General features: G+C 46.8%; 1 protein-coding gene across 1 annotated transcript in view; it reads left to right on the top strand.

The window, feature by feature from the left end:
- Window positions 1-26,099, top strand: part of LOC137564478 (LON peptidase N-terminal domain and RING finger protein 1-like) — a 94,748-nt gene extending 68,649 nt beyond the window's left edge. The window contains exons 8-11 of the mRNA XM_068278384.1: window positions 76-197; window positions 9,939-10,097; window positions 11,980-12,292; window positions 24,140-26,099. Coding sequence (XP_068134485.1) covers window positions 76-197; window positions 9,939-10,097; window positions 11,980-12,292; window positions 24,140-24,295 — 750 coding nt within the window. The 3' untranslated portion in view covers window positions 24,296-26,099. The remainder of the gene's footprint in view (window positions 1-75; window positions 198-9,938; window positions 10,098-11,979; window positions 12,293-24,139) is intronic.
- The last annotated feature ends 518 nt before the right edge of the window (window positions 26,100-26,617 follow it).

Genomic DNA, 26,617 nt, shown 5'->3' with positions numbered 1-26,617 from the left:
GATAGACCTCCGTGTACACAGAGAATGGCGTGTGTCCTCCTGACTGCCTCACAATGTGACTCTCCTGTATTGCAGTATCTGAGGGTGGGCTGCTACTCCATCACCGAGCTTCTGGTGGAACTGATGACAGCCGTATTCCCTTCAGAGATGTCTGACAGGAAGCAGGTCCATCTCTCAGAGATTGCCGAGCTCTCAAAGTAAGTAGAGTGTAAATGTGTTCATGAAGTGTCTGTATGTGTTGTCTGTACAATCGTGCTACAGTAAATCTCTTCCATTTTATTGGTGGCACACGTCTTGAGAGGTAAGACACCTCAAGAAATCTTTTTATTATTACTGTATATACTCATGTATAAGCCTAATTTTTTTAAGCACAAAAATGTGCTGAAGAGTTACCCCCTCGGCTTATATGCGAGTCAGTGGAGCAGAACGGCGGGTGGAGCAGGTTTTGTTTCTGGCGGAGGAGTGTAATCATCGTGCACTAGTGATCTCTTGCCAGCTGGCTCCCTGCGGTGTCCGTGCCCCCCATCCCCTGTTACATGGTGTGCAGAGTGCGCTGCTCAAGACTACCTGTGTCCCCCGGCTTGTGGAGCAGAGCGTGCAAGCAACGTGGTGCAATACTCAGGGATTCTTCCTGTGTGGCAATCACTGTGTCTCATATATATATATATATATATATATATATATATATATATATATATATATATATATATATATATATATATATATATATATATATATATATAACGCCACCTAGTGGCTTCTTGAGACGCAGCAGTATGATCCTTGGGGCACATCTGGCTAAGGGGAGGGGGGCTAACTTGCACTGGGGGCACATCAGGCTACTGTGAAGGGGGCTATATTGGGGAGGGGCTTATACGTGAGTCAATCACTTTTTTCCTGGTTTCTGAGGGAAAAGTGGGTACCTCGGCTTATACTCAGGTCGGCTTATATACCAGTATATACAGTATACGTTTTTCTAGTGTGATGTTGAACTCATATAGGGGTTATCTACTATATCTGGGCGCCTCTAACAACCCCCCCCCCCCGTGTAGTATTATTATTATTATTGATTTATAAAGCGCCAACATATTCTGTGGCGCTATACAAAGTAAGAAAAGTACATGAGATATACGATAAAACAGACAATAGTCTACACCAATATACAAGATACATAATTAGCAACAAAATACAAAAATGATACAAAACACAGAATATAAAGTACAGCATTGGTAATGACAGTGATAAAAGTAACATGATAAATAAAATATATAATAATTTTCAAGACATAAAAGGGGAGAGAGCCCTGCCCTTGCGAGCTTACAATCTAAATGGAATTGGGGGGGGGGGGGGAGGGGTAGTATACAACAAATATATAGAGTTTTAGGATACCTATTTATAGTTTTAGGACACCTAGTAGGAGTGCAATTTGGTCTTAGGACAAAGGGAAGTGGCCTAAGGTAGCACATATGCTTGTCGGAACAAGTGTGTTTTTAGAGAGCATTTAAAGTGAACCAGAGATGAAGCACCCTCATGTATTTTACCATATATATCAGTGGGAACATTAGAGTAGACACCTACCTTGCTCTCTGTACCATCCTCACTGCTAAAAGTGTCTGTTACCAGCTGTGATAAGAATCCCGGACTGAGAATTCAGTCTGGCTTTGCAGGGAATAATTATAGCTGAGTCATTATAGCAGAGCCACAAGGGGGCAGGCTTGGGCTTGAAAAGACACCAGAGAAGACAGACTCAGCTATAATCTTTCCGTAGCAAAGCTAGACTGAGTGCTCAGTCGGGGATTCTTATCAGAGGTGATAACAGTCAGATTAAACAGAGAACAATGAAACAAAGAGCAGATTAGGGGTTTACTGTCATGTTCCCACTGATTTATAAGGTAAAATACAAGAGGGTGCTTCATCTCTGGTTCTCTTTAAAGGTAACAAAGGTTGGCGAGTGACGGATGTGTATCTATGTACTTACCCCTCCTTTAGGAGGTAAAGCCTTTATAATAGTGGGTTTAATACAACTGTGAAAGACTCAAAGTAGAGCGATCGCTCAGTTCCTAAAGGACTTGGGAAACCGAGTGGGGATGGTTATTTTCCCGTAAGCACATACAATGGTTGCAAGGAGGTGAGAGGTGTATGGAGGTTGCCATATTTATTTCCTTTTAAGCAATACCAGTTGCCTGGCAGCCCTGCTGATCCTCTGCCTCTAATACTATTAGCCATAGACCTTGAACAAGCATGCAGCAGATCAGGTGTTTCTGACATTATTGTCAGATCTGACCAAATTAGCTGCATGCTTGTTTCTGGTGTGATTCAGACACTACTGCAGCCAAAGAGATCAGCAGCGCTGGCAGTCAACTGGTATTGTTTAAAAAGCAATAACTATGGTAGCCTCCATATCACTCTCACCTTGGGTTCACTTTAAAGGGAACCTTAACCGGTATTGGGAAAAAAAGTTTTACTTACCTGCGTCTTCCACCGCCCCTGCAGACCTCCTGTGCCCTCGCCAACACTCACCGATCCTGTGGTTCCTGCGCCGCGGCTGAGTTTAGTTTTTGCCGAGTGATCAGTTGGCAGGCCACTGCACGTCATTCCTCGCACTCATGTCACTGTACTGTACGACCTCCTCTTAACCACCCCACGCATCTCGCACTCCCATGCCAGACTGCAGGGCTTCACTAGAGCTGCCCCTATCCTGTGGAACTCTCTCCCACTGCCCATAAGGCTCGCTCCCACCTTCAACACCTTCAAAAAAGCACTCAAAACTCACTTCTTCAAGGAGGCCTACATCAACTCAACACTACCCTAACTTTCTGTGCCGATAACTTCTTGCTGCACCCCCTCCTTTTGTGTCACCAGCCCCTCCCTCTAGATTGTAAGCCTTTGGCAGGGCCCTCTCCCCTTGTGTATCATACTTGACTGTGTGCACTTTACCCAGAATTTGGAACTGGTAATTTTTACCACTACCATTACAGTGTATGATCTGGCATTGTACTACTATCTGCATTGTGTTGTGTATCTTATTGCTATTACCTGTATTGTTGTATCTATGGTCTGTTACCTGTATTGTTCTGTCACCCCTGTTATCATTGTCTGTAATCCTATTTATTGTACAGCGCTGCGTAATATGTTGGCGCTATATAAATCTAATTAATAATAATAATACAGTGCGTGCGCAGTACGAGAAATCGCATACTGCGACGGAAGCGCGAGCAAGGACACAAAGTGGCCGCCAACTGATCAGTCAGCAAAAACGAAACTCGGCCATTGCGCGGTATCCAGAGGATCGGTGAGTGACAGCGCGGCACAGGACGTCTGCAGGGGGCCGGTGGAAGCCCCAGGTAAGTGAAACTCATTTTTCCAATACCAATTATGGTTCCCTCAGTTAAAGAAAACCTGTAACGACAAAAGTTCCCCTGGGGGTACTCGCCTCGGGTGGGGGAAGCCTCTGGATCCTATTGAGGCTTCCCCCGTCCTCCTTGGCCCCAAGGCGGTCTTGCTTTGGCCCTCCAAACAGCGGGGATGTAAATATTTACCTTCCTGGCTCCAGCGCAGGCGCAGTATCGGCTCTCGGAGATGGGCGGAAATAGCTGATCGCTGTTGAGCAGCTTTACTGCGCAGGCGCAAGTCTCCTGCGCCTGTGTAGTAGAGCGGACCCGACACAAATTCGGCTATTTCCGACTACCTCCGTGCTGAGAGCCGCAACAGCGCCACCCGGTGGAGCCAGGAAAGGTATATATAGCAAATCTGTCAGGCTTGTCGAGCCAGGATTGCGGGATGCTTCAGGGGAGCCAGTGCTGGATTGCCTGCAGCTACAGGGGAGGGGGAAGCCTCATTGGGACCCTGAGGCTTCCACCTCCCGAGGTGAGTACCCCCCAGGGGAGTTTTTTTTTTTTTGTTACAGGTTCTCTTTAAGGTTCCTTTTAACACACATTGCTGGGATTATTTACATTGAGATGTTCTCTCTCTCACACACATTGAGTATCTCTGAAGAAAATAAAGAAGACTAATTTCACCAAAATGCAGAATATAAAATCCCGCAGATGTGTAATGAAGCGTTGCGCACACTGGCGGCTGCACGGGCTCACCCTCCGCAGCGAACGCCGATGATTCAGGGCATTAATATTGAAGAAAAAAAAGCTAATTACTATAACAAGGACAGCTTAGCAGGATGGCAGAGTTCAGTAATTGGGGGGTCTCGGGTAATTATTCTTCTGCTGACATCCAGCCTCAGCAGGTGGATTTATAAACGCGCCCGCAAAAATCTCTGCCGTAATTAGTGTGGCGGCGGGATCGTTAGTCTCTTTCTGCTGATTTCCGCGGCTGAAGATGAAGAGTGCGTCTCTAATTTACCTTCTCTGACGTCCGTGACCTCACCCAGCCCTGCACATGTCACGGCAGAAAAGGATGAAGATGAAGAGCATACCTCTAATTTTCCTTCACTGACGTCCGTTACTCCGCCCAGACCTGCAAAGTTTATGACAGAAAAGGATGAAGATGAAGAACGTGCCTCTAATTTACTTTCACTGACGTCCGTGCCTCCGGCCATCCCTGCAAAGGGCACGGCAGAAAAGGATGAAGATGAAGAGCATGCCTCTAATTTACCTCCTCTGACGTCCGTGACTCTGCCCAGCCCTGCAAAGGTCACAACAGAAACGGATGCAGATGAAAAGCATGCCTCTAATTTACCTTCTCTGACGTCCGTGACCCCGCCCAGCCCTGCACAGGTCACGGCAGAAAAGGATGAAGATGAAGAGCATGCCTCTAATTTACCTCCTCTGACATCCGTGACTCCGCCCAGCCCTGCACAGGTCACGGCAGAAAAGGATAAAGAGGAAGAACGTGCCTCTAATTTACCTTCACTGACGTCAGTGACTCCACCCAGCCCTGCACAGGTCACGGGAGAAAAGGATGAAGATGAAGAGCATTCCTCTAATTTACCTCCTCTGACATCCATGAGTCCGCTCAGCCCTGCAAAGGTCACGGCAAAAAAAGGATTAAGATAAAGAGCATGCCTCTAATTTACCTTCTCTGATGTCCGTGACCCCACCCAGCCCTGCATAGGTCATTGCAGAAAATGATAAAGATGAAGAGCATGCCTCTAATTTTACCTCCACTGACGTCCGTCACCTCACCCAGCCCTGCACAGGTCACAGCAGAAAAGGTTGAAGAGCATGCCTCTAATTTACCTTCTCTAACGTCCGTGACCTCACCCAGCCCTGCACAGGTCACAGCAGAAAAAGATGAAGATCAAGAGCATGCTTCTAATTTACCTTCACTGACATCCGTGACTCCGCCCAGCCCTGCAAAGGTAACGGCAGAAAAAAATGAAGATGAAGAGCATGCCTCTAATTGACCTTCACTGATGTCCGTGACTCCGCCCAGCCCTGCACAGGTCACGGGAGAAAAGGATGAAGATCCTCCGGGGGACCGGATGATCAGTGCCCTCGCCATCAATCACTGATCCTCCGGTCCCCCGCTGCCAGACAGCCTGTGCGGCCCTGGCCGTGCGCATCCCTCTCTGCCGTGGCAGAGCAGATTCCTGAGCTGACACAGCTGAGGGATCAAATTACAACTTGTGATTAGTCACAGATGAGGGAGAATTAGACAGGCTAAACTCTCTAAATACACACAGGGTACATTTCTCTCTGATTTCCTTTTGTCCTGTGCAAGAGTTCAGCTCCACTTTAAGTGAATAGTGATTCAATCAAATAGCCCCGCCCTCCAATGTAAGTGTAAAATCTTCAAGCTTTCAGCCTTAAAAATAAGCAAAATAGAGAGGGGACTTCTCATGGCAAGTAGACTCTTAACCGTGCACCCCTCGTGCTCAGAAAATCACACTGTGTGAGGCTACTACCACCACGGGTCAGGGATCACCCCCCCCCCCTCCGTGTCCCTGCTCACCCGCAGGCGAATTCTCACGTGTCTCCCCAGCGCAGCTATCGCTTACATTGCTCTGGTCCCTGGTCTTAAAGAAAACCTGTAACTAAAACAACCGAGTCTCGCTGTGCCCCTCCGAACAGCGGGGATGTCAATCTTTACCTTCCCGGCTCCAGCGCACGCGCAGTATCTGCTCTCCGCTCGGAGATAGGTGGAAATAGCCGATCGCTGTCGGGACGCTCTACTGCGCAGGTGCAAGTCTCCTGCAAGTCTCCTGTGCCTGCATAGTAGAGCGGACCAGACAGAGATCGGCTATTTCCGTGTATCTCCGTGCTGAGAGCCGCAACAGCGCCACCCGCTGGAGCCAGGGAAGGTGAATATAGCAAGCCTTGTCAGGCATGTCGAGCATGGAGGCTTTGGGGGAGCCAGCGCTGGTCTGCCTGCAGCTACAGGGGAGGGGGAAGCCTCATTGGGACCCTGAGGCCTCCCCCTCCCGAGGTGAGTACCCCCCAGCGGAATTTTTTAAAATTTTTGATACAGGGTCTCTTTAATGGGCAGAGATAGAGATGCATGTAGCTTGGCGGAGATCACGTGTGAGAAGGAAGAGGTCACGGCATCACTTATCAAGAAGCAGAATCTTAGTCCAGGCGCCGCGATGCTGCAGAGTCCATGAGATAATGAGGCATAACATCAAGAGGAGGCCTGGGGGTGAGCAGGGGCACGTGTGTGTGTGATCCCAGACCCGTCGTGGTCGTAGCCTCACACTGCGGGATTTTCTGGGCACGAGGGGTGCACTGTTGAGAGTTTATTTGCCATGAGAAGTCCCCTCTCTATTTTCCTTGGTTTTAAAGGGGAACTTCAGCTTAAAAAAACATACTGTCATTAACTTACATTAGTTATGTTAATTAAAATAGGTAATATAATCTCTTACCCACCCTGTTTTAAAAGAACAGGCACATGTTTGTGACTCCATGGGGGCTGCCATCTTTTCCACGGGGGCTGCCATCTTTTCCACGGGGGCTGCCATCTTTTCCACGGGGGCTGCCATCTTTTCCACGGGGGCAGCCATCTTTTCCATGGGGGCAGCCATCTTTTTGGTTGAAAGGAGGTGACAGGGAGCATGAGACACAGTTCCAACTGTCCTGTGTCCTGATCACCCCTCCCAGCTGCATGCGCTAGGCTTCAAATCTCAAATTCAAATTTAAAAAAAAAATTGCACTAAAACAGCAGAACGAGAACAACATCAGAAATCCCATCATGCTTTGCACAGCATCAGGGGAAAATGCCCGGGCAGTTTTCTTCTGTGCAGCTAAAAATGAGGCTTGGGTAAGAAAAACAAAATTCTGATGCTGTGAAACTGTGAAAGAGACTCTGAAGCGAGAATAAATCTCGCTTCAGAGCTCATAGTTAGCAGGGGCATGTGTGCCCCTGCTAAAACGCTGCCATCGCGCGGCTAAACGGGGGTCCCTTACCCCCCGAAATCCCCTCCGTGCAGCCGGGAATCTCTTCCTGGTTGAGGCAGGGCTAACCGCCGCAGCCCTGCCCCACGCGCGTCTGTCAGCGCATATCTCTGCCTCTCCCCGCCCCTCTGTCTTCCTTCACTGAGAGGGGCGGGGGAGAGGCGGCGATGCGCCGCTGATAGACACGACTAGAGGCAGGGCTGCAGCCGTTAGCCCTGCCTCTAGGAGCAGCAAAACATACAACCAATTTGGTCGTTGATTTTGCGGGGGGGGGGGGGGGAGGTGAAGGGACCCCCGTTTAGCCGCGGGATTGCGGCGTTTTAGCAGGGGCACACACGTGCCCCTGCTAACTATGAAGCTAGAATAATTCTCGCTTCAGAGCTCAGTGTCTCTTTAAACAAACACCAAGCCTTTTCAGTGCTGCTGAGTAGTGTTGGGCGAACACCTGGATGTTCGGGTTCGGGAAAGTTCGCCGAACATGGCCGCAATGTTCGGCATGTTCGGGCCGAACCCCGAACTCCCCGAACATCCCGCTTTTGGGGGCCCTATGGGGTCGCAGGCATAAGGGGGGAGCATGCCCCGATCGCGGGGGGGGTCGGAAATTCCCCCCACCCCCTCCGCTAGCGCTCCCCCCTCTGCCCGCTTCCCCATTCAAAAGTTAGGAAGTGAAACTGTACCTGTGCGGCCGGTAGTGGGTGACTGGCAGTGGGCGGCACTATGGAGAGACTGAGGAGGAGGAGGAGTCCGGAGAGTGACGCGTTGAGGGAGGCCGGGCAGTGGGCGGATCAGCAGTAGTACCGTACTACTGCTGATCCGCCCACTGCCCGGCCTCCCTCAACGCGTCACTCTCCGGACTCCTCCTCCTCCTCAGTCTCTCCATAGTGCCGCCCACTGCCAGTCACCCACTACCGGCCGCACAGGTACAGTTTCACTTCCTAACTTTTGAATGGGGAAGCGGGCAGAGGGGGGAGCGCTAGCGGAGGGGGTGGGGGGAATTTCCGACCCCCCCCGCGATCGGGGCATGCTCCCCCCTTATGCCTGCGACCCCATAGGGGGCCAGTATTCGGGCGAACAGGGGCCCTGTTCGGCCAGGCAATGAGCCGTTCGGGCGAACCCGAACAGTTTGGCCGAACACCACCAGGTGTTCGGCCGAACGCGAACATCACCCGAACAGGGTGATGTTCTGCAGAACCCGAACAGTGGCGAACACTGTTCGCCCAACACTACTGCTGAGTAGATTTTTAGTCTGGAGGTTCCCTTTAAGGTTGAAAGCTTGAAGATTTTACATTGACATTGGAGGGCGAGACTATTTGATTTAAAGAGACTCCGTAACAAAAATTGCATCCTGTTTTTTTATCATCCTACAAGTTCCAAAAGCTATTCTAATCTGTTCTGGCTTACTGCAGCACTTTCTGCTATCACCATCTCTGTAATAAATCAACTTATCTCTCTCTTGTCAGACTTGTCAGCCTGTGTCTGGAAGGCTGCCAAGTTCTTCAGTGTTGTGGTTCTGTGATGCATCTCCCCCATCCAGGCCCCTCTCTGCACACTGCCTGTGTATTATTTAGGATTAGAGCAGCTTCTCTCTTCTCTCTTATCTTTTACAAGCTGGATAAATCATCCTCTGAGCTGGCTGGGCTTTCACATAGTGAAGAAATACAGACAAGGGCAAAGCTGTTTGCAGGAAGAAACGAGCAGCCTGAAACTTCAGTGCATGAGAACTGCAGGGGGAAAGAAACACACAAATGATCTCTTGAGACTCAAAAGGAAGGCTGTATACAGCCTGCTTGTGTATGGATGTATTTTCTATGTGTGGACATACTGTACATCAACCTACTTCCTGTTTTGGTGGCCATTTTGTTTGTTTATAAACAAACTTTTTAAAACTGTTTTTAACCACTTTTAATGCGGCGAGGAGCGGCAAAATTGTGACAGAGGGTAATAGGAGATGTCCCCTAACGCACTGGTATGTTTACTTTTGTGCGATTTTAACAATACAGATTCTCTTTAATGACTTTGCGGAAGCCTATTCCTGTATTATGCTGGGAATACACAGCTCGTTTTTGAGCCATTAAGATGGCTCGATAGATAAATTCCAACATGTCCGATCTCCCGTCCGATCGTTTTGCCACTTGATTCCGGATTGCAGTGAATGGAAAAAGATAAGAAAAACGAGCGGAAGATAAGAGAATTGATTGCGGAATCGAGCGGCGGGAGAAGCCGTGTATTGGTGCATTAGTGGCTGGATAGTGTACTGGTTAAGGGCTCTGCCTTTGACATGGGAGACCAGGGTTCGAATCCTGGCTAGGTCAAGTACCTATTCAGTAAGGAGTTCAAGGCAAGACTCCCTAACACTGCAGGGTGGCCTCCTGAGCGTGTCCCAGTGGCTGCAGCTCTTGAGCGCTTTGAGTCCGACAGGAGAAAAGCGCTATACAAATGTTCGGATTATTATTATTATTATTATTATAGTCTGCAGCCTGCAGAAGTCTCTTTGAACGCAGGGTGTGAGCGCAGTATTGCAGTGAGTGTTCAGTGAATTGTGGTTCAGCGATTTCTTACGATGTGGTTGTAACGTGTTGTTTCTCTTCCTTGCAGCCTGGTCAGCAATGTGCCTATCTTTGTTTGCACGGTGGCCTTCCCCGGAGTGGCGTGTCCTCTCCACGTCTTTGAACCACGTTATCGCCTCATGATGCGCCGCTGCCTCGACACTGGAACCAAAAGTTTTGGCATGTGCCTTTACGAGAGCGGGAAGAGGTAACGCTTGTTTGATGCCTGTTTTCACATTGTCTAAACTTCCGCACTGACGGTGCTGGTGGTGCCTAGATGACACAAGTTATAGCATCAACGCTCTCCAAACATCACCATAGATTCTGAGATCGGGTCTTTCCAACATGGCCGGCCAATAAAAACTAAAAAACTAAAAATGAATTATCTCAGCCTGAAACTTACAGAAAGCTTCCTATTTCGGATAAGATAACACTGCAACCAGAAAGTGAAAGAGTTTATAAAGTGATGAAAGCCTGTTGTCTAGGTCAGAGTTCCCCAACCCTGTCCTCAAGGCCCACCAACAGTGCATGTTTTGCAGAAAACCACAAACATTCACAGGTGAGGTAATTAGTGCCTCAGCAGAGCTGATTAACTACCTCCGTTGATTTCCACAATTCATGCACTGTTGGTGGGCCTCGAAGACAGGGTTGGGGAACACTGGGCTAGGTGATGTTTGCTGTGGGAGTGACAGCTGTGGCAGTATGAAGTATAAACAAACACTGAGCTGGATTAAAAAAAAAAAAAAAAGACAGACGTGAGGTCACTTTTGTCATGACAGTGAAACAGTAAAGATGGAAACCAGCAGAAATATTATTTATTATTTTATACTTTTTTCATATTACATTTCTCCTAAATCTGGCAGTGAACACAAAAAACAACAACATGATAGGGAAGCTAAATAAGTAATTTCTTTTTAGTCATTTTTTTTCTGTTAATATGGAGTTTCATCCCCACTTTAAAGTGACTCCGAGCTCAGACTAAAAATAAAATTTGAACTTACCCGGACCTTTCTCCATCCCAGCCCTGGTCGGGACGTCCCACGCCGGTCTCCTGGCCCTTCTCCCGGCGGCTGTCCGCATAGCGCTGACAGGCCGGTCCCCCGGGCGACACTGGCGAGTGTCGGGCCTTCTCCTTCCCTATACGTCACGAATGACGGTGGCCGGCGTGACAGCACGGCGCATGCGCGATTAAACCGCGCATGCGCCGTGCTGTCACGCCGGCCGCCGTCATGACGCGCGGCGGCCGGCGTGTGACGTCATTCGTGACGTATAGGGAAGGAGAAGGCCCGACACTCGCCAGTGTCGCCCGGGGGACCGGCCTGTCAGCGCTATGCGGACAGCCGCCGGGAGAAGAGCCAGGAGGCCGGCGTGGGACGTCCCGACCAGGGCTGGGATGGAGAAAGCCCCGGGTAAGTTCAAATTTTATTTTTAGTCTGAGCTCGGAGTCCCTTTAAAGAGGGATTGTTAGCCACAAAACCAGATTCTGTTTAAAGAGAATGCAAAGTGGGTTTGTGACATTAATATTAGGACACAGAGGCACATTCTGCATACAATCACCAGCCTGTGTCCTTACAGTGTCCCCCCAGTCTCCCCCCTTGTTCTGCTGCCCCCCCCCCCACCCCATGCTCTGCTGTCCCCCCTTATAAAAACCGCCAGGCTAGCGACAAGCAGATTGTTGCTAGTCGGCTGTTTACCTTTGGCTGCCACTCAGCGCTGCTCCCCCGCCTCCTGTATAGCGCGGCTCCCCACCTCTGTCCCTTTCCTCCCCGCCTCCGTAAGCGTCCTCCAATCACACCCACATCATATTTACATTACGTGGCGCAGCTGCGGGGGATGTGGGTGGCGGCAATAAGTCTGACTCTGAATAGAGTGACGCTGTTCCGAATTTTATTGGCAACAGCGCCACCTAGCCGCAGCCTTTTATTTCCCATGTCTGACAGTGGACCTATGGAGGAAAAGGCCAATGTCAGACATGCTCATAAGGCTGGAAAGGGTTAGATATTTTTCAGTCAGCCTGTAAATAGGCCTTGTTTTATTTTTGTTGTTGTTTTTTTTCCCGGCACATCCTGAAGTCTTATACCCATGTCTAGTTTTGCAGACTATGGTTGCATGTTGGAGATCCTGGACTTGTCCTACCTGCCAGACGGCCGGTCGCTGGTGGAGACGGTCGGCAGAAGACGTTTCCGAGTATTGCAGAGAGGCCAGCTGGATGGTTATCACAAAGCAGAGATAGAGTACCTGGTGGATAAGCGGCTGGAAGGAGAAGAACTTCAGGAGGTGCAGAGACTACACGACATGGTCTACCAACAGCTGGAGGACTGCTTCTCCCAGCCCAGAGGGAGCCTGCCCCAACGGGTCTTCAGGAATCACAGCAGCCCACCCCCGAAAGAGGACAACATACAGGTCAGTGTGACTCGGGGGGTAAAGCAGACCTCCACGTTATGAAGGAATTTCAAGGAAACAGAAACCCTAAAAAGCACACCTGATGTGAGAGGGATATGGAGGCCGAGGCAGGCAAGAAGGGCACCAGACATTTGGGCGCCGCCTTAGGCTGTGTGGTGGCGCTCAAAGGGTAATTTGGCAAAAGACTGTGCCCAAATTAGGGACAAAACCGTGCAACAACAGGAATGCTTTTATTGCTCCGCGGGTGTTGGTTGCGTTGTGAGCCTCAGTACACGCTGCTTACCAATATGCCGTATCAATTCCAAATCACTCTCTGGTCAATAGTGCAGTTATGATTGTAATTCAGAAGTAGAAACATAATCAGATGATGCAGCGAGCCTTTCTTGCGTACACACCCCCTACTTGGGTCAACTCTGTTTTGCCCACCATGATCGAACCTGATCCTGCGGGGACCACAATACTGTACAGACGCATTGCTAGGCGACTGCTAAGCAGAGTGGGGCCAGTAGCGCCAGACACGAAGAAGCGGATTCTAGAAGTAAGCCAAGGAGGTCATTAGACTTGACTGACGATTGTTGCTCAAAGGTCCAGAAGCCAGGCATTAAGTGACCTGGTGGCACCTGTGCTAATGACAGATTTAAAACTGGGATGTCCTATGACCAGCTGCCTCGGCCGAGAACAGTCTAGCATTCACACCAGCCTTTGGAGTGTACCTGAGGCAAAGCTATCCAAGGTAAGCACAGATGTACATTCATGTTGGATCCACATACCTCTGTGTGTTGTCCGTTCCTCGCCTCGTTCCCCCACCAGCCCCCCTAATCACTTCTTGTAAAATATGACTTTTGGCTGAAGTTAAATTTGCAGACAGGAAGAGGCGGGGCTTGCTGGGATGTTCCCTCTCATCACCCTTCTATTCCCTCCTCTTTAGGGGAGTGAATGGGATGGGGAAGGGGAGGAAATGGGAGGGGACAGCCCAAGTCCGCCTCTTTGACTTTAGGCAAAAGTCAGAATTTTGAAGGAGTGATTACAGGAGGGGGGCCGGGGGAACAAGGAGAGGAATTGACAACCTGCAGAGGTAAGTGGATCCAGCATTAATATCTCTGTGTTTACCTTATGCTAGGCACACACCATACAATTTTCTGTTAAACCCCATCTACACCATACAATTTTGTGTCCAATTTGATTCAGTTCGATTCATTGATTCAATTCAATCCGAAATGTCCAATCGGGATTTGATTCAATATGATTAAATTTGCCATTGCAAAACAATGGCAAATTGAATCAAATTGAATCGAATCCCCATCGGACATGTTGGATTGAATCGAATCCATGAATCGAATCGTAAAATAAATTGTATGGTGTAGATGGGGCTTAAGGTAGCCATATACTGGTCGATTTGCCATCAGATTCGACCAACAGATAGATCCCTCTCTGATCGAATCTGATCAGAGAGGGATCTTATGGCTGCCTTTACTGCAAACAGATTGTGAATCGATTTCAGCATGACGGGGGTGGTGCTGCCGCTGCCTAGCCCCCCCCCCCCCCCACGCATGCCCGCATACATTACCTGCTCCGCCGGCGTGACTCCCCCGGTCTCCATTGTCTTCTTCTCCGTGCTGGTCTCTGGGTCCGCCAGGCTTCACTTCTTCCTGTCTGGGGAAAGTTTAAACAGTAGGGCGCCCTCTACTGTTTAAACTTCCTGCCGGGACAGGAAGAAGTGAAGCCTGCCGGACTCTGAGCCCAGCGGAGAAGGAACAGCGGGGACTCGCGCCGGCGGAGCAGGTAATGTATCGCAGCTGTATTGCGTCGGTCGTCGGGCATTCGAACGCCGCTATCGGCGCACTCCCGACCCGCCGGCGATCGAGAATAATCTTCCGCACGGACGGATCGATGGGAACGATTGATTTCGGATGGAAATCGATCGTTCTGTCAGTGTTTGCGCAACGATTTCACAGCAGATTCGATCACAGTGATCGAATCTGCTGTATATCGGCGGCAAAATCGTTAGGTGTATGGGCCCCTTTATGATTTACCTGCCAGATAGATAATCTCCAACATGTTGGAAAGTATCTATCTAACCATCTGTCTGCCGAGCAATCAGGCATTGTTCTACTCAGCAGGAGATAACCAGAAGACAATGCACCAGAGATAATGACCGGTCTCTACCAGTACTTTACAGGAAATAAGGCCCATACACACGTCGGATTTTTCTGAACGATGGGTCGTTTGAACGTCCCGTCGTTCAGTCGTTCGCACGCGGAATCAGACGTGTGTACGGACTATAGTTCGCGTGATAAGACTGGTTTTCAGCAATCCGCCCGGCGGATCGCTGGAAACCAGTCTTATCACCCGAACGATAGTCTGTACACACGTCGGATTTGACGTGCGAACGACTGAACGACGGGACGTTCAAACGACGGGTCGTTCGCAAAAATCCGACGTGTGTATGGGCCTATAATCTAATGACAGAAAATAATCAAACAGAAAATTGTATGGTGTGTACTAGGAAATTTAACTTATAAAATTAAAAGTTATATTACAATTTTTTTTCATGAAAATCCTTATTTGCACTGAAATGAGTTCACCTACACACACTAAACTCGATTCTTCCTCTCTGTGAGGTTCCTCTTGGTGTATTTCCACCTGTAAGAGGCATCGGGATGTCTCTCTGAAGCATCCCGCAGTAGTCTGCCATCATTATGCTCCATTTTCCTGCTATCTCCTCTCCATCTCCTGAATGTCTTGGTGGAATCGTTCACCTTGTTCCTCACTCATAGCTCCCAAATTTTCCAAAAAGTACATACCTCCCAACTTATTGAGAAAAAAAGAGAGACAAAGTGAACCAGAGATGAAGCACTCTCATGTATTTTACCATATATATCAGTGGGAACATTAGAGAAAACACCTACCATGCTCTCTGTTTCATCCTTCACTGCTCAGCCTGCTTGTTATCAGCCCTGATAAAATCCCCGACTGAGCATTCAGTCTGGCTTTGCTCAGGAATCATTATAACTGAGTCTGTCTTCTCTGATGTATTTTCAAGCCCAAGCCTGCCCCCTTCTGGCTCTGCTATAATGACTCAGCTATAATGATTCCTAAATGCTCAGTCAGGGATTTTATCAGGGCTGATAACAAGCAGACTGAGCAGTGAAGGATGAAACAGAAAGCAGGGTAGGTGTTTTCTCTAATGTCCCCACTGATATATATGGTAAAATACATGAGGGTGCTTCTCTCTGGTTCACTTTTAGCCACACCCCCTAACCACGCCCCCGGCACACCCTTAGACATATCATAAAGATTTCATAAGAAAAATATATTTTTTAACCATTTCAGCCGACCCGGACGTGATGCTCACGTCTAGGCGGCTTCTCTGCTGCGGTGCCACGCTGCCGTGCGCGCCCCCGTGCTTTCCACCGGTAGCCCTGGGATCAGTGAACGGGAACATGGTTCCCGATCACCGATCCGTGTCCCCAGCAGAAAAAACGAAGCGCTCTTACTAGAGGCTTCAGTCTTTCTGCCAATAAAATTTCCCGCGTCTCCCTTGTGCTTCCGGTTAGCGAGAAGCACAAGAAGATAAAAACCTAACATATTTTTTACATTACAATTTACACATATAATAGGATTAAAAATTAACTGTTTATTTCCCACACCAACATATTACCCAAATAAAATTTTTAATGGAAAAAAATTACAATAAAAAAAAAAAAAAAAAAAACAACATAAATAGTTACCTAAGGGTCTGAACTTTTTAAATATGCATTTTAAGGATGTATACTACGAACATTTTTTAAATTATAAGCCTGTAAATAGTGATGGACGGAAAACGGAAAAAATGCACCTTTATTTCCAAATAAAATATTGGCACCATACATTGTGATAGGGACAAAATTTAAATGGTGTCATAACCGAGACAAACGGGCAAATAAAATACATAGGTTTTAATTATGGTAGTGTGGATTATTTTAAAGTTATAATGTACGAAAACTGAGAAATAATGAATTTTTTCCATTTTTTTCTTATTAATCCTGTTGAAATGCATTTATAAAAAAATAATTCTTAGCAAAATGTACCACCCAAAGAAAGTCTAGTTAGTGGCGGAAAAAACAAGATATAGATCAATAAATTGTGATAAGTAGTGATAAAGTTATTAGCGAATGAATGGGAGGTGAAAATTGCTCTGATGCATAAGGTGAAAAATCCCCGCAGGCTGAAATGGTTAAACCACACTGGTCTTTTCTATCCTGGTTCACTTTCCTTCATATTAACATTTGAAAATAAGAAATATATTAATATAAAGGATGGGAGAGTAAAAAAAAGTCTTATTTTATGATAGTCAATTGAACGCATATTTCAGTATATAAAATTCATATATTTACATAGATCTGTACATGAGTCCTGAAAGAGGGACACATGAGGAGGAAAGAGGGACTGGGTTTCCAAAGAAGGGCTGTCCCTCCAAAAGAGGGACAATTGGGAGCTATAAATATAGTCAAGGTGGGAATGGAGGACTTTCAAACTCATCAGACAACCTAAAGCTTGAAATGCTTTCTTTTTGTAGTGAGGATCTTTCTTATTCCCTAAACAATTCAGTACGACTTCTTTAAATGCAATCCACCGTTCTTATTGAGGTTGAAACATTTTTAAAATTTCGAAATGTAAAGATAATTTTGCATTTTGTGGCAAATCATGACATCCTGGAGTTTTTTTCTTCATTTTATTTGTTTTCAGCACAACAAAGTACATGGAAATCTGATGAAAAAAAAATCAAACCGCTATTTAGTTGCAGACCTGTGTAATCAGGCTGTTTTATTTCACTGCTTTCTGTCTTGTCAGTAGCTTGTCGGGAATATAGTAAACATCACTGATAAGCAAATTACAGCCATAAAGTTTTCCTGGCAGATTACAACTTCTGAGGGCAGAGAGAGAAAAAATACATGAACTATTGACCTTTTTAGATCTTTGGGACACTTAAAGTGGTCTGAAACGCTGACATAACATTCAATAAAAATGCGTTTTCCTACTTTTTATTACTCATACAGCATATTTGCTTTTGTGCACAAGTGATATTGTCTGTTTACAAATGACAAGTTTCCAAAGTGTAGTTTTTCTTACCCTCAAAGCTGGCATTGCATTTTATTATTTTTCTATTATAACTGCTTTTTATTATATATTAAAATCTTCTAAAGAGCTATTCTGAACTCTGTATGTGCCTGAAGCAGAGACAGTTTCTCAGAGAGTGTTTGTTTACATTCCAGTGTTGATACATTTGTGTTTAAAGGATACCCGATGTGACATGATGAGACAGACATGTGTATGTACAGTGCCTAGCACACAACTATGCTGAGTTCCTTTTTTTTTTTTTTTTCTCTGCCTGAAAGAGTTAAATATCAGGTATGTAAGTGGCTGACTCAGTCCTGACTCAGACAGGAAGTGACTACAGTGTGACCCTTACTGATAAGAAACTCCAACTATAAAACACTTTCCTAGCAGAAAATGGCTTCTGAGAGAAAGAATGGGGTAAAAATGGGAATTTCTTATCAGTAAGGGTCACACTGTAGTCACTTCCTGTCTGAGTCAGGACTGAGTCAGCCACTTACATACCTGATATTTAACTCTTTCAGGCAGAGAAAGGGAATAAAAGGAACACAGCATAGTTATTTGTGTGCTTGGCACTGTACATACACATGTCTATCTCATCTCATCATGTCACATGTCAGTTCGGGTATCCTTTAACAAGTAAAAAAGATACTGCAGAAGAAAGTGCTGTGATTAACCATTTCAATGATGTTCTGCTAGAATTTTCTTTTTCTGGGATTGTAGCTTTCAAGCTGAGAGGAATCTTTTAGAGCAAAGTAGAAATGCTGACTTTCAGGCCACTTTAATAGGCTGCCACTGATCACAGACAGTAAAACATTCAACCTACTTTGTAAATGTTTAAATCTAAAATAAAACCATGATATAGCTAAAAAAAGGGGTGATTTTTAGGAGTAGGAGGACAAATCTAATTGCTTATCTCACTAGTTTATTTTCCCCCTGGGATCACTTTAAAAAAGTAGTCATGTCGGAGCATTTAACTATTTATTTATTTATTTATTGGGGGGAAGGGGTGTTGGGCCATTTGACCTTTGCACTATGCTGTGCATTATGGGTAATGTCAGTTGTTTTGTTAGCTGTAGATAGAAAAGGCTGCAGAGGTGATCTTCAGGCTTGTCTGCGGTGATGCAGGGGTTAATGGCAGCTGTCGGCGGACTCGGTGCAGCGCGCGGAGCGGTTCCCGCGCCCCGCCGTGCGTCTCCTTGCCCACGCCGTCGGCTTTTGAAAGCGAGATTGATGCTCCTGTCCGTTGAAAGCCGCCAGGTGCTGGCAAGCAAATGACTGGAAAATGTTCTCTAAACCAAAATAGCATGCTTAAAGACTCCGAGGGGACCCTTCCCTCCAAACAGGAGATCAGAAGTTACCGCTTTAGTACCTGTTTTTATTTGCCTTTAATAGCCCAGCAGCAAAGAATAGACATGCAGAAAGCGGGATGTGGGCTTAACCAAGCGGAGATTTGCTCTTGCGGCGACGCCCGAACGCCCCGCGTGCCAAACGGGCAGAAGGACGAAACAGGGGTGGCTCTGGCGGTCAGTCTAAACCAGCAGAGGGGTCATTGCACAGAAACGATAACCACAACAATTTCTACACATCTCACATTTTATAATAAAGCAATTTACTCTTTAAAAACTATAAAGCTATGGGCAACTGTAGGTCACTGAGGAGAAGAGGAGGATCTAAAAATTAGTCCAGCAGGTATTATCTTTCTGTTTATTTGGGAAAAATTATATATTTTTTTTACAAAACTTTTGTTGTGCAAGAGCAAAGGCGAGAAGTTATCTATATTTGGGGCTACCTAATACTGGAAGCACCTCTGGCCACCTATACTGGGGGGCTACCTAATACTGGAAGCCCCTCTGGCTACCTATACTGGGGGGGCTACCTAATACTGGAAGCCCCTCTGGCTACCTATACTGGGGGGCTACCTAATACTGGAAGCCCCTCTGGCTACCTATACTGCGTCTACCTAATACTGGAAGCCCCTCTGGCTACCTATACTGGGGGTCTACCTAATACTGGAAGCCCCTCTGGCTACCTATACTGGGGGGCTATCTATTGCTGGAGGCTCCTCTGGCTACCTATACTGGGGGGCTACCTAATACTAGAAGCCCCTCTGGCTGCGTACATCAAAAAAGGGCGTCGGGGAAAAAAGGGCGCGTGGTGTAAACGATAAACAGTAATATCGTTTATAGAAATATTGTGTAGAATTTCGTTTAGAAATAGTGTTTTAAGAATTTATAAATCACTAAATAATGTGTATGAGATCGGCAATTCTTAAAACGTTAATCTTCCCTGTTTGTAAACTGAAAATTATATTTACGTTTGTTAAAAACCCTCCCTGTACCTATCCCTAACCCCTAGACCCCCAGTTGGTGCCTAAACCTAAGACCCCCCAGTTGGTGCCTAAACCTAAGACCCCCCAGTTGGTGCCTAAACCTAAGACCCCCCTATTGGTGCCTAAACCTAAGACCCCCCTGTTCGTGCCTAAACCTAAGACCCCCCTGTTGGTGCCTAAACCTAAGACCTCCCAGTTGGTGCCTAAACCTAAGACCCCCCAGTTGGTGCCTAAACCTAAGACCCCCCAGTTGGTGCCTAAACCTAAGACCCCCCAGTTGGTGCCTAAACCTAAGACCCCCCAGTTGGTGCCTAAACCTAAGACCCCCCAGGTGGTGCCTAAACCTAAGACCCCCCTGGTGGTGCCTAAACCTAAGACCCCCCTGGTGGTGCCTAAACCTAAGACCCCCCAGTTGGTGCCTAAACCTAAGACCCCCCAGTTGGTGCCTAAACCTTAGACCCCCCTGGTGGTGCCTAAACCTAAGACCCCCTATGGATAATAATGTTTTACAGACATTAATAAATAAAAAATGTAAATAAAAAAATGTAAATAATTTTTTTGGGTGGATAATAATGTTTTAGAAATGTTTTTGAAATAGTGATTTAGTATCTTTATAAACGTTATTCGTCACGGGCTCATTTTGTAAAGTTAAATCATCACAAACCTAGTTATAAATCCTTAAAAATCTCCGGGCGCCGTTTGTTAAAACGTTAATAATCTCCAGCGCCTTTGTTAAAACGTTAATAATCTCCAGCTCCTTTTTTTCCCTGTTCGGCGCCCATTAAACGATATTTATAATGGGAGTGAATGGGGCGCCCTTTTTGTCCACTTGTCTCATGCGCCCAAATCTGCTGCTTCCCCTCTGGCTACCTATACTGGGGGTCTACCTAATACTGGAAGCCCCTCTGGCTACCTATACTGGGGGTCTACCTAATACTGGAAGCCCCTCTGGCTACCTATACTGGGGGGCTACCTAATACTGGAAGCACCTCTGGCTACCTATACTGGGGGGCTATCTATTGCTGGAGGCTCCTCTGGCCACCTATACTGAAGGGCTATCGCTGGAGGCTCCTCTGACTTCCCATACTGGGGGTCTACCTAATACTGGAAGCCCCTCTGGCTACCTATACTGGGGGGCTACCTAATACTGGAAGCCCCTCTGGCTACCTATACTGGGGGGCTATCTATTGTTGGAGGCTCCTCTGACTTCCCATACTGGGGGGCTACCTAATACTGGAAGCCCCTCTGGCTACCTATACTGGGGTCTACCTAATACTGGAAGCCCCTCTGGCTACCTATACTGGGGGACTACCTAATACTGGAAGCCCCTCTGGCTACCTATACTGGGGGGCTATCTATTGCTGGAGGCTCCTCTGACTTCCCATACTGGGGGGCTACCTAATACTGGAAGCCCCTCTGACCCCCTATACTGGGGGTCTACCTAATACTGGAAGCCCCTCTGGCTACCTATACTGGGGGGCTACCTAATACTGGAAGCCCCTCTGGCTACCTATACTGGGGGGGCTACCTAATACTGGAAGCCCCTCTGGCTACCTATACTGGGGGGCTACCTAATACTGGAAGCCCCTCTGGCTACCTATACTGGGGGACTACCTAATACTGGAAGCCCCTCTGGCTACCTATACTGGGGGGCTATCTATTGCTGGAGGCTCCTCTGACTTCCCATACTGGGGGGCTACCTAATACTGGAAGCCCCTCTGACTACCTATACTGGGGGTCTACCTAATACTGGAAGCCCCTCTGGCTACCTATACTGGGGGGCTACCTAATACTGGAAGCCCCTCTGGCTACCTATACTGGGGGGGGCTACCTAATACTGGAAGCCCCTCTGGCTACCTATACTGGGGGGCTACCTAATACTGGAAGCCCCTCTGGCTACCTATACTGGGCGTCTACCTAATACTTGGTGCACCTCTGGCTCTCTTTAGTGGGGAGTATTGGCTAGTTATACTGGGGGGCTGAATACTGGGGGTACCTCTGTCTACCAATACTGGGGGGTTGCCTTATTCTGGTATGTTCCTCAGGCTACCTAAAATTGGTGTATGTGAAAGGGTGAAAAAAGGTACCTTTTTGTGGAGAGCAGCCACAATTCTGCTATGGGGCCTCATGGATTCTAGCTATGCGCTGGAAGGAGAACAGGGGCAGCCCCTGGATTATACAGAAAGCCTTCCTTCTATTGAATGAGTACCCATTTGGGGCATTTTTGCCCTTATGCTGGGCATACATGGGTCATTTGTCCCTCTTCAATCGAGCCGCTGATGGCTCGATTGATAATATCCGACAGGTCTGATGACCCGCCGGATAGATTCTCCGCTCGATCCCCGCGGGCAGACAATAGCGGGGAATCGAGCGGAAGTTAAGGAGCGCCCGCGGGGACGAGTGGGAATCGATCAGGACGGCGGCGGGGACGCGGCGAGGGTAGATCCGGCAGCTAATCGAGCCGTCGGGTCGATCCATGTATGCCCAGCATTACAGGTACACTTGAAAAAGAGATGTATTGTTTCCAAGAATCACAACCAAGGGTTTGTCACCCAGCTGGAACTAGTGAAGATAAACTCAAAATATAGTGAGCAGCCCTTTGGTTGTCAGACCCTCTTATCTGGCAAATTGACCACTACAGTAGATGAAGGTCAACCTACCGCACCTGCGTTTCCTTCCTGATTGACCGCACTCTGAGCTGCATCTGCATTTATGCCAGTGAGGAAGTGAAGAATTCTCTGCAGGGGTTCTGGACAATTTCTTGTTAAAGTGAACCAACGATGAAGCACCCTCGTGTGTGTTACCATATAGATTAGTGGGAACATTAGAGAAAACGCCTACCCTGCTCTCTGTTTCATCCTTCACTGCTCAGCCTGCTTGTTATCAGCCCTGATAAAATCCCTGACTGAGCATTCAGTCTGGCTTTGCTCAGGAATCATTATAGCGGAGTCATTATAGCAAAGCCAGAAGGGGGCAGGCTTGGGCTTGAAAAGATATCAGAGAAGACAGACTCAGCTATAATGATTCCTGAGCAAAGCCAGACTGAATGCTCAGTGGGGGATTTTATCAGGGCTGATAACAAGCAGGCTGAGCAGTGAAGGATGAAACAGAGAGCAGGGTAGGTGTTTTCTCTAATGTTCCCACCGATAAATATGGTAACATACATGAGGGTGCTTCCTCTCTGGTTCACTTTAAAGGTCCACTTTCTACAATGATGTTCACTTTATTTTTAAAGACCATGTTACATAGAAATTGCCCAATTTTCAAGAAAAGATAGGTAAACGTTAACCGCTTCTTAAGGTGGCCATACACTGATTGCAGCAGATTCGACCATCAGACTGATGTTTGAAAATCCATATCCTCCTCAGTTTAGGTTCCCTTTAAAGTGGATCCGAGATAAACTTTTACTCATTGCATAATTGTGTTCCTTTCATATAGTTTATAGGGCATTCCTCAAGCCAAATACTTTTTTTTGTTTTTTTTTTACTCTAATTCCCTATAAACTAAACAAGCCTCGCCCACAGCTCCTTTTGTGCCTTGGCACTGTAGCAAGGGCTTATGGGAGCCCAGTCTGGGCAGGAGGAGGGGGGGGGGGTGTTACTAGACATTGATTTCAGAGGCAGAGGGGAGGAGGGAGGAGGAGAGGGGAGTGAATTTACACACAGGCAAGCGGATAGCATCTCCAGCCCTCAGCCTGTGACAATGTGACAAACGGAACATGGCTGCCCTCATTGTATCACAGGAATAAATAATCATCAACTTTTGAAGCTGTTTGCAGCTAGATATAGTGTGTAAAGTTAAACTATCTAAACTTTAGATAAGATATATAGACAAGTTACTTGTTATAGTTAGTTTTTAATCTCGGATTTGCTTTAAAGCGGTATAAAACCCTGACGTAATATTCAATAAAAACAGGTTTTCCTACTTTTTATATGCCACACGGTTATCATATTTGCTTTTGTGCAGAAGTATTATTATTCATTTAGAAATGATACATTCCTAAAGTATATTTATTTTACTCTGAGAGCTGACTTTGCATTTTATTTATAACTGCTTTATTCATCCTCTAACTTAATCAGAAAGCATCAGAAAGCATTTATGCATGTCTGACTTTGTTCAGGGGACCCATCAGTGTGAGAGAAGGCTTTGTTTACATTCCTGACTTGAAACAATTAAACACAAGATAACATTATGTAAAGTTCGGAAGCGGCCAGCTCTGCTGGAAGGGAAGCTTCTAAAGCCTGTGTTAACCCTTTGAATGCAGTTCTAGTAAAAAAAAATGCTGGTTGTATATAATATGCTGTAAATAATCTAGTATAATTTCTTTCACCTTCCTCTAGTTTTGATTGACTGCAGAAATTGTATTGTGTTTCTATTAATTGACGTTATGCCACCCTACGTGTTTCTACCTTAAACAGGCTTCTCCGGACGGCCCGTTCTGGTGCTGGTGGCTCTTGTCTATCTTGCCGTTGGATCCCGTCTATCAGACCCTCATCCTCTCCATGACCTCGCTGAAGGAACGGCTCTACCACCTGAAGCACATCCTGTCCGTCTTCCTCCAGACTCCCTCCTAGAGAGGCTTCTGCGGCGGAACCTCGTACAGAATCACGTGAGGAGAGAAAACGCACAACCTTCTGCCAACCGTCCATAAGGGAAGCCCCCCTGCTGCTTGCCATGATCCTGGGGTACAGGAGTTATATGAGTATTATGAGCCTAGCACGGGAACAATTTATTTCAATCATATGTTCTTTTCACTGGAACGTTGAAAAGTGAAATGACTTGATTTATCTTTAGAAGACAAATTTTATTTACTCTTTGACGTCATGAAATCTGGATTCGTTCCTTCGATTAACCCTTTTTGAACTCCACCCTATGAACTTTGGCTCATGTCGGCCATCTTGTTCGCTCCTGCAGTGGATTTCTGTTGACAGAATTAAGGAAATGACGATACGCCAGCTGCTTTCACTTTACTCGTCTATGGATAGACTCGGTGTGATGTATCTATTTATTCTTGCTATTTAGTGAAGAGCCTGCTCTTAGCGCATGTAACGCCCTGTAGAATGTGCATTCAGGTACACGTTCAGAGGTCACTATGGAAGGTGCCCTTACAGTTGTGCCCAGAGATGCTAGTGCAGTGGCTGTTATGCTGATCCTGTGGTTATAGGACTTGGAGGGTCCCTTCACTGGATCATATCTGCAGATCAGGTGTTCTGAAATGGTGGCCAAACTCTCCATAGTTACCCATAAGGGTTAATATGGAAGGTGCCCTTACAGTCGTGCCCAGAGATGCTAGTGCAGTGGCTGTTATGCTGATCCTGTGGTTATAGGACTTGGAGGATCCCTTCACTGGATCATATCTGCAGATCAGGTGTTCTGACATGATGGCCAAACTCTTCATAGTTACCCATAGGAGTTAATATGGAAGGTGCCCTTACAGTCGTGCCCAGAGATGCTAGTGCAGTGGCTGTTATGCTGATCCTGTGGCTATAGGACTTAGAGGATCCCTTCACTGGATCATACCTGCAGATCAGGTGTTCTGAAATGATGGCCAAACTCTTCATAGTTACCCATAGGAGTTAAAATGGAAGGTGCCCTTACAGTCGTGCCCAGAGATGCTAGTGCAGTGGCTGTTATGCTGATCCTGTGGCTATAGGACTTGGAGGATCCCTTCACTGGATCATATCTGCAGATCATGTGTTCTGAAATGATGGCCAAACTCTTCATAGTTACCCATAGGAGTTAATATGGAAGGTGCCCTTACAGTCGTGCCCAGAGATGCTAGTGCAGTGGCTGTTATGCTGATCCTGTGGCTATAGGACTTGGAGGATCCCTTCACTGGATCATATCTGCAGATCATGTGTTCTGAAATGATGGCCAAACTCTTCATAGTTACCCATAGGAGTTAATATGGAAGGTGCCCTTACAGTCGTGCCCAGAGATGCTAGTGCAGTGGCTGTTATGCTGATCCTATGGTTATAGGACTTGGAGGATCCCTTCACTGGATCATACCTGCAGATCAGGTGTTCTGAAATGGTGGCCAAACTCTTCATAGTTACCTTCCTATTATCCTCTACACTATATTTCCACTATCATCTGACTTAGTTCACACGTCTATTCACTGGTACCAGGTTTAGCTACTGTATCCTGTGTTCCCCCACCCATTAGATTGTAAGCCCTATGGGATAGTATATTCTACTCTCCCTACTGTATCCTGTATTTCTTCACATTTAGATTGCAAGTCTGTGAGACGGAACCTCCCCCACCCCCTTCCCCCATGTGAGAACGTGAAGAAATGATTGATGTTGGCTGTGTAATTCCTTCATGTAGTTTGATCCACAATGAGGCTTCGAGTCTTCATCTTTACTACTGGCAGACAAGGGGAAAAAAAAACATACAACACCAACTTGTCTATACTGTATTATCTATAGCCACGCCCACTAACAATTTCATAGGCTAAATGATGGAGATACACAGAGGAAGATACTGACTTCCTGGCAGTTGGAAACAGATGTTATTTCCCACAATGCAATGAGCGTCACAGGTAACTAAGGGCCGTGGCCCTGACATAACACTGTGGGAGGAGTCTCACCACAATATCCACCTTACAGACCGCCTTGATGATCCGTTCAAGAAAAGGTAAATATTTCTCATTGGGAAGGAAGTATCCACTACCGATTGATTGGAATGAAGTTCCTTTATACATTTTAAGCCTGAAGTTGTTACCCCCTAAGCCCCCCCCCCTCCCCCTCACACACACACGTTCTGTGTTACCACGCCTCTTAGAGCCCTCTGCCCCATATGCTAAAGGTATGTTCCCCAACCTGTGAGATTGCAAATCCAAGAAGGTTGGCCTCTGTGTACTGTGCTCTCCAACCTCTTAGATTGTAAGCCTATGG

The sequence above is a fragment of the Hyperolius riggenbachi genome, chromosome 3, assembly GCF_040937935.1.
Source record: "Hyperolius riggenbachi isolate aHypRig1 chromosome 3, aHypRig1.pri, whole genome shotgun sequence".
Lineage (NCBI taxonomy): Eukaryota > Metazoa > Chordata > Amphibia > Anura > Hyperoliidae > Hyperolius > Hyperolius riggenbachi.
The sequence above is the reverse complement of the archived record's forward strand: the minus strand, read 5'-3'. Positions and strand labels throughout refer to the sequence as shown.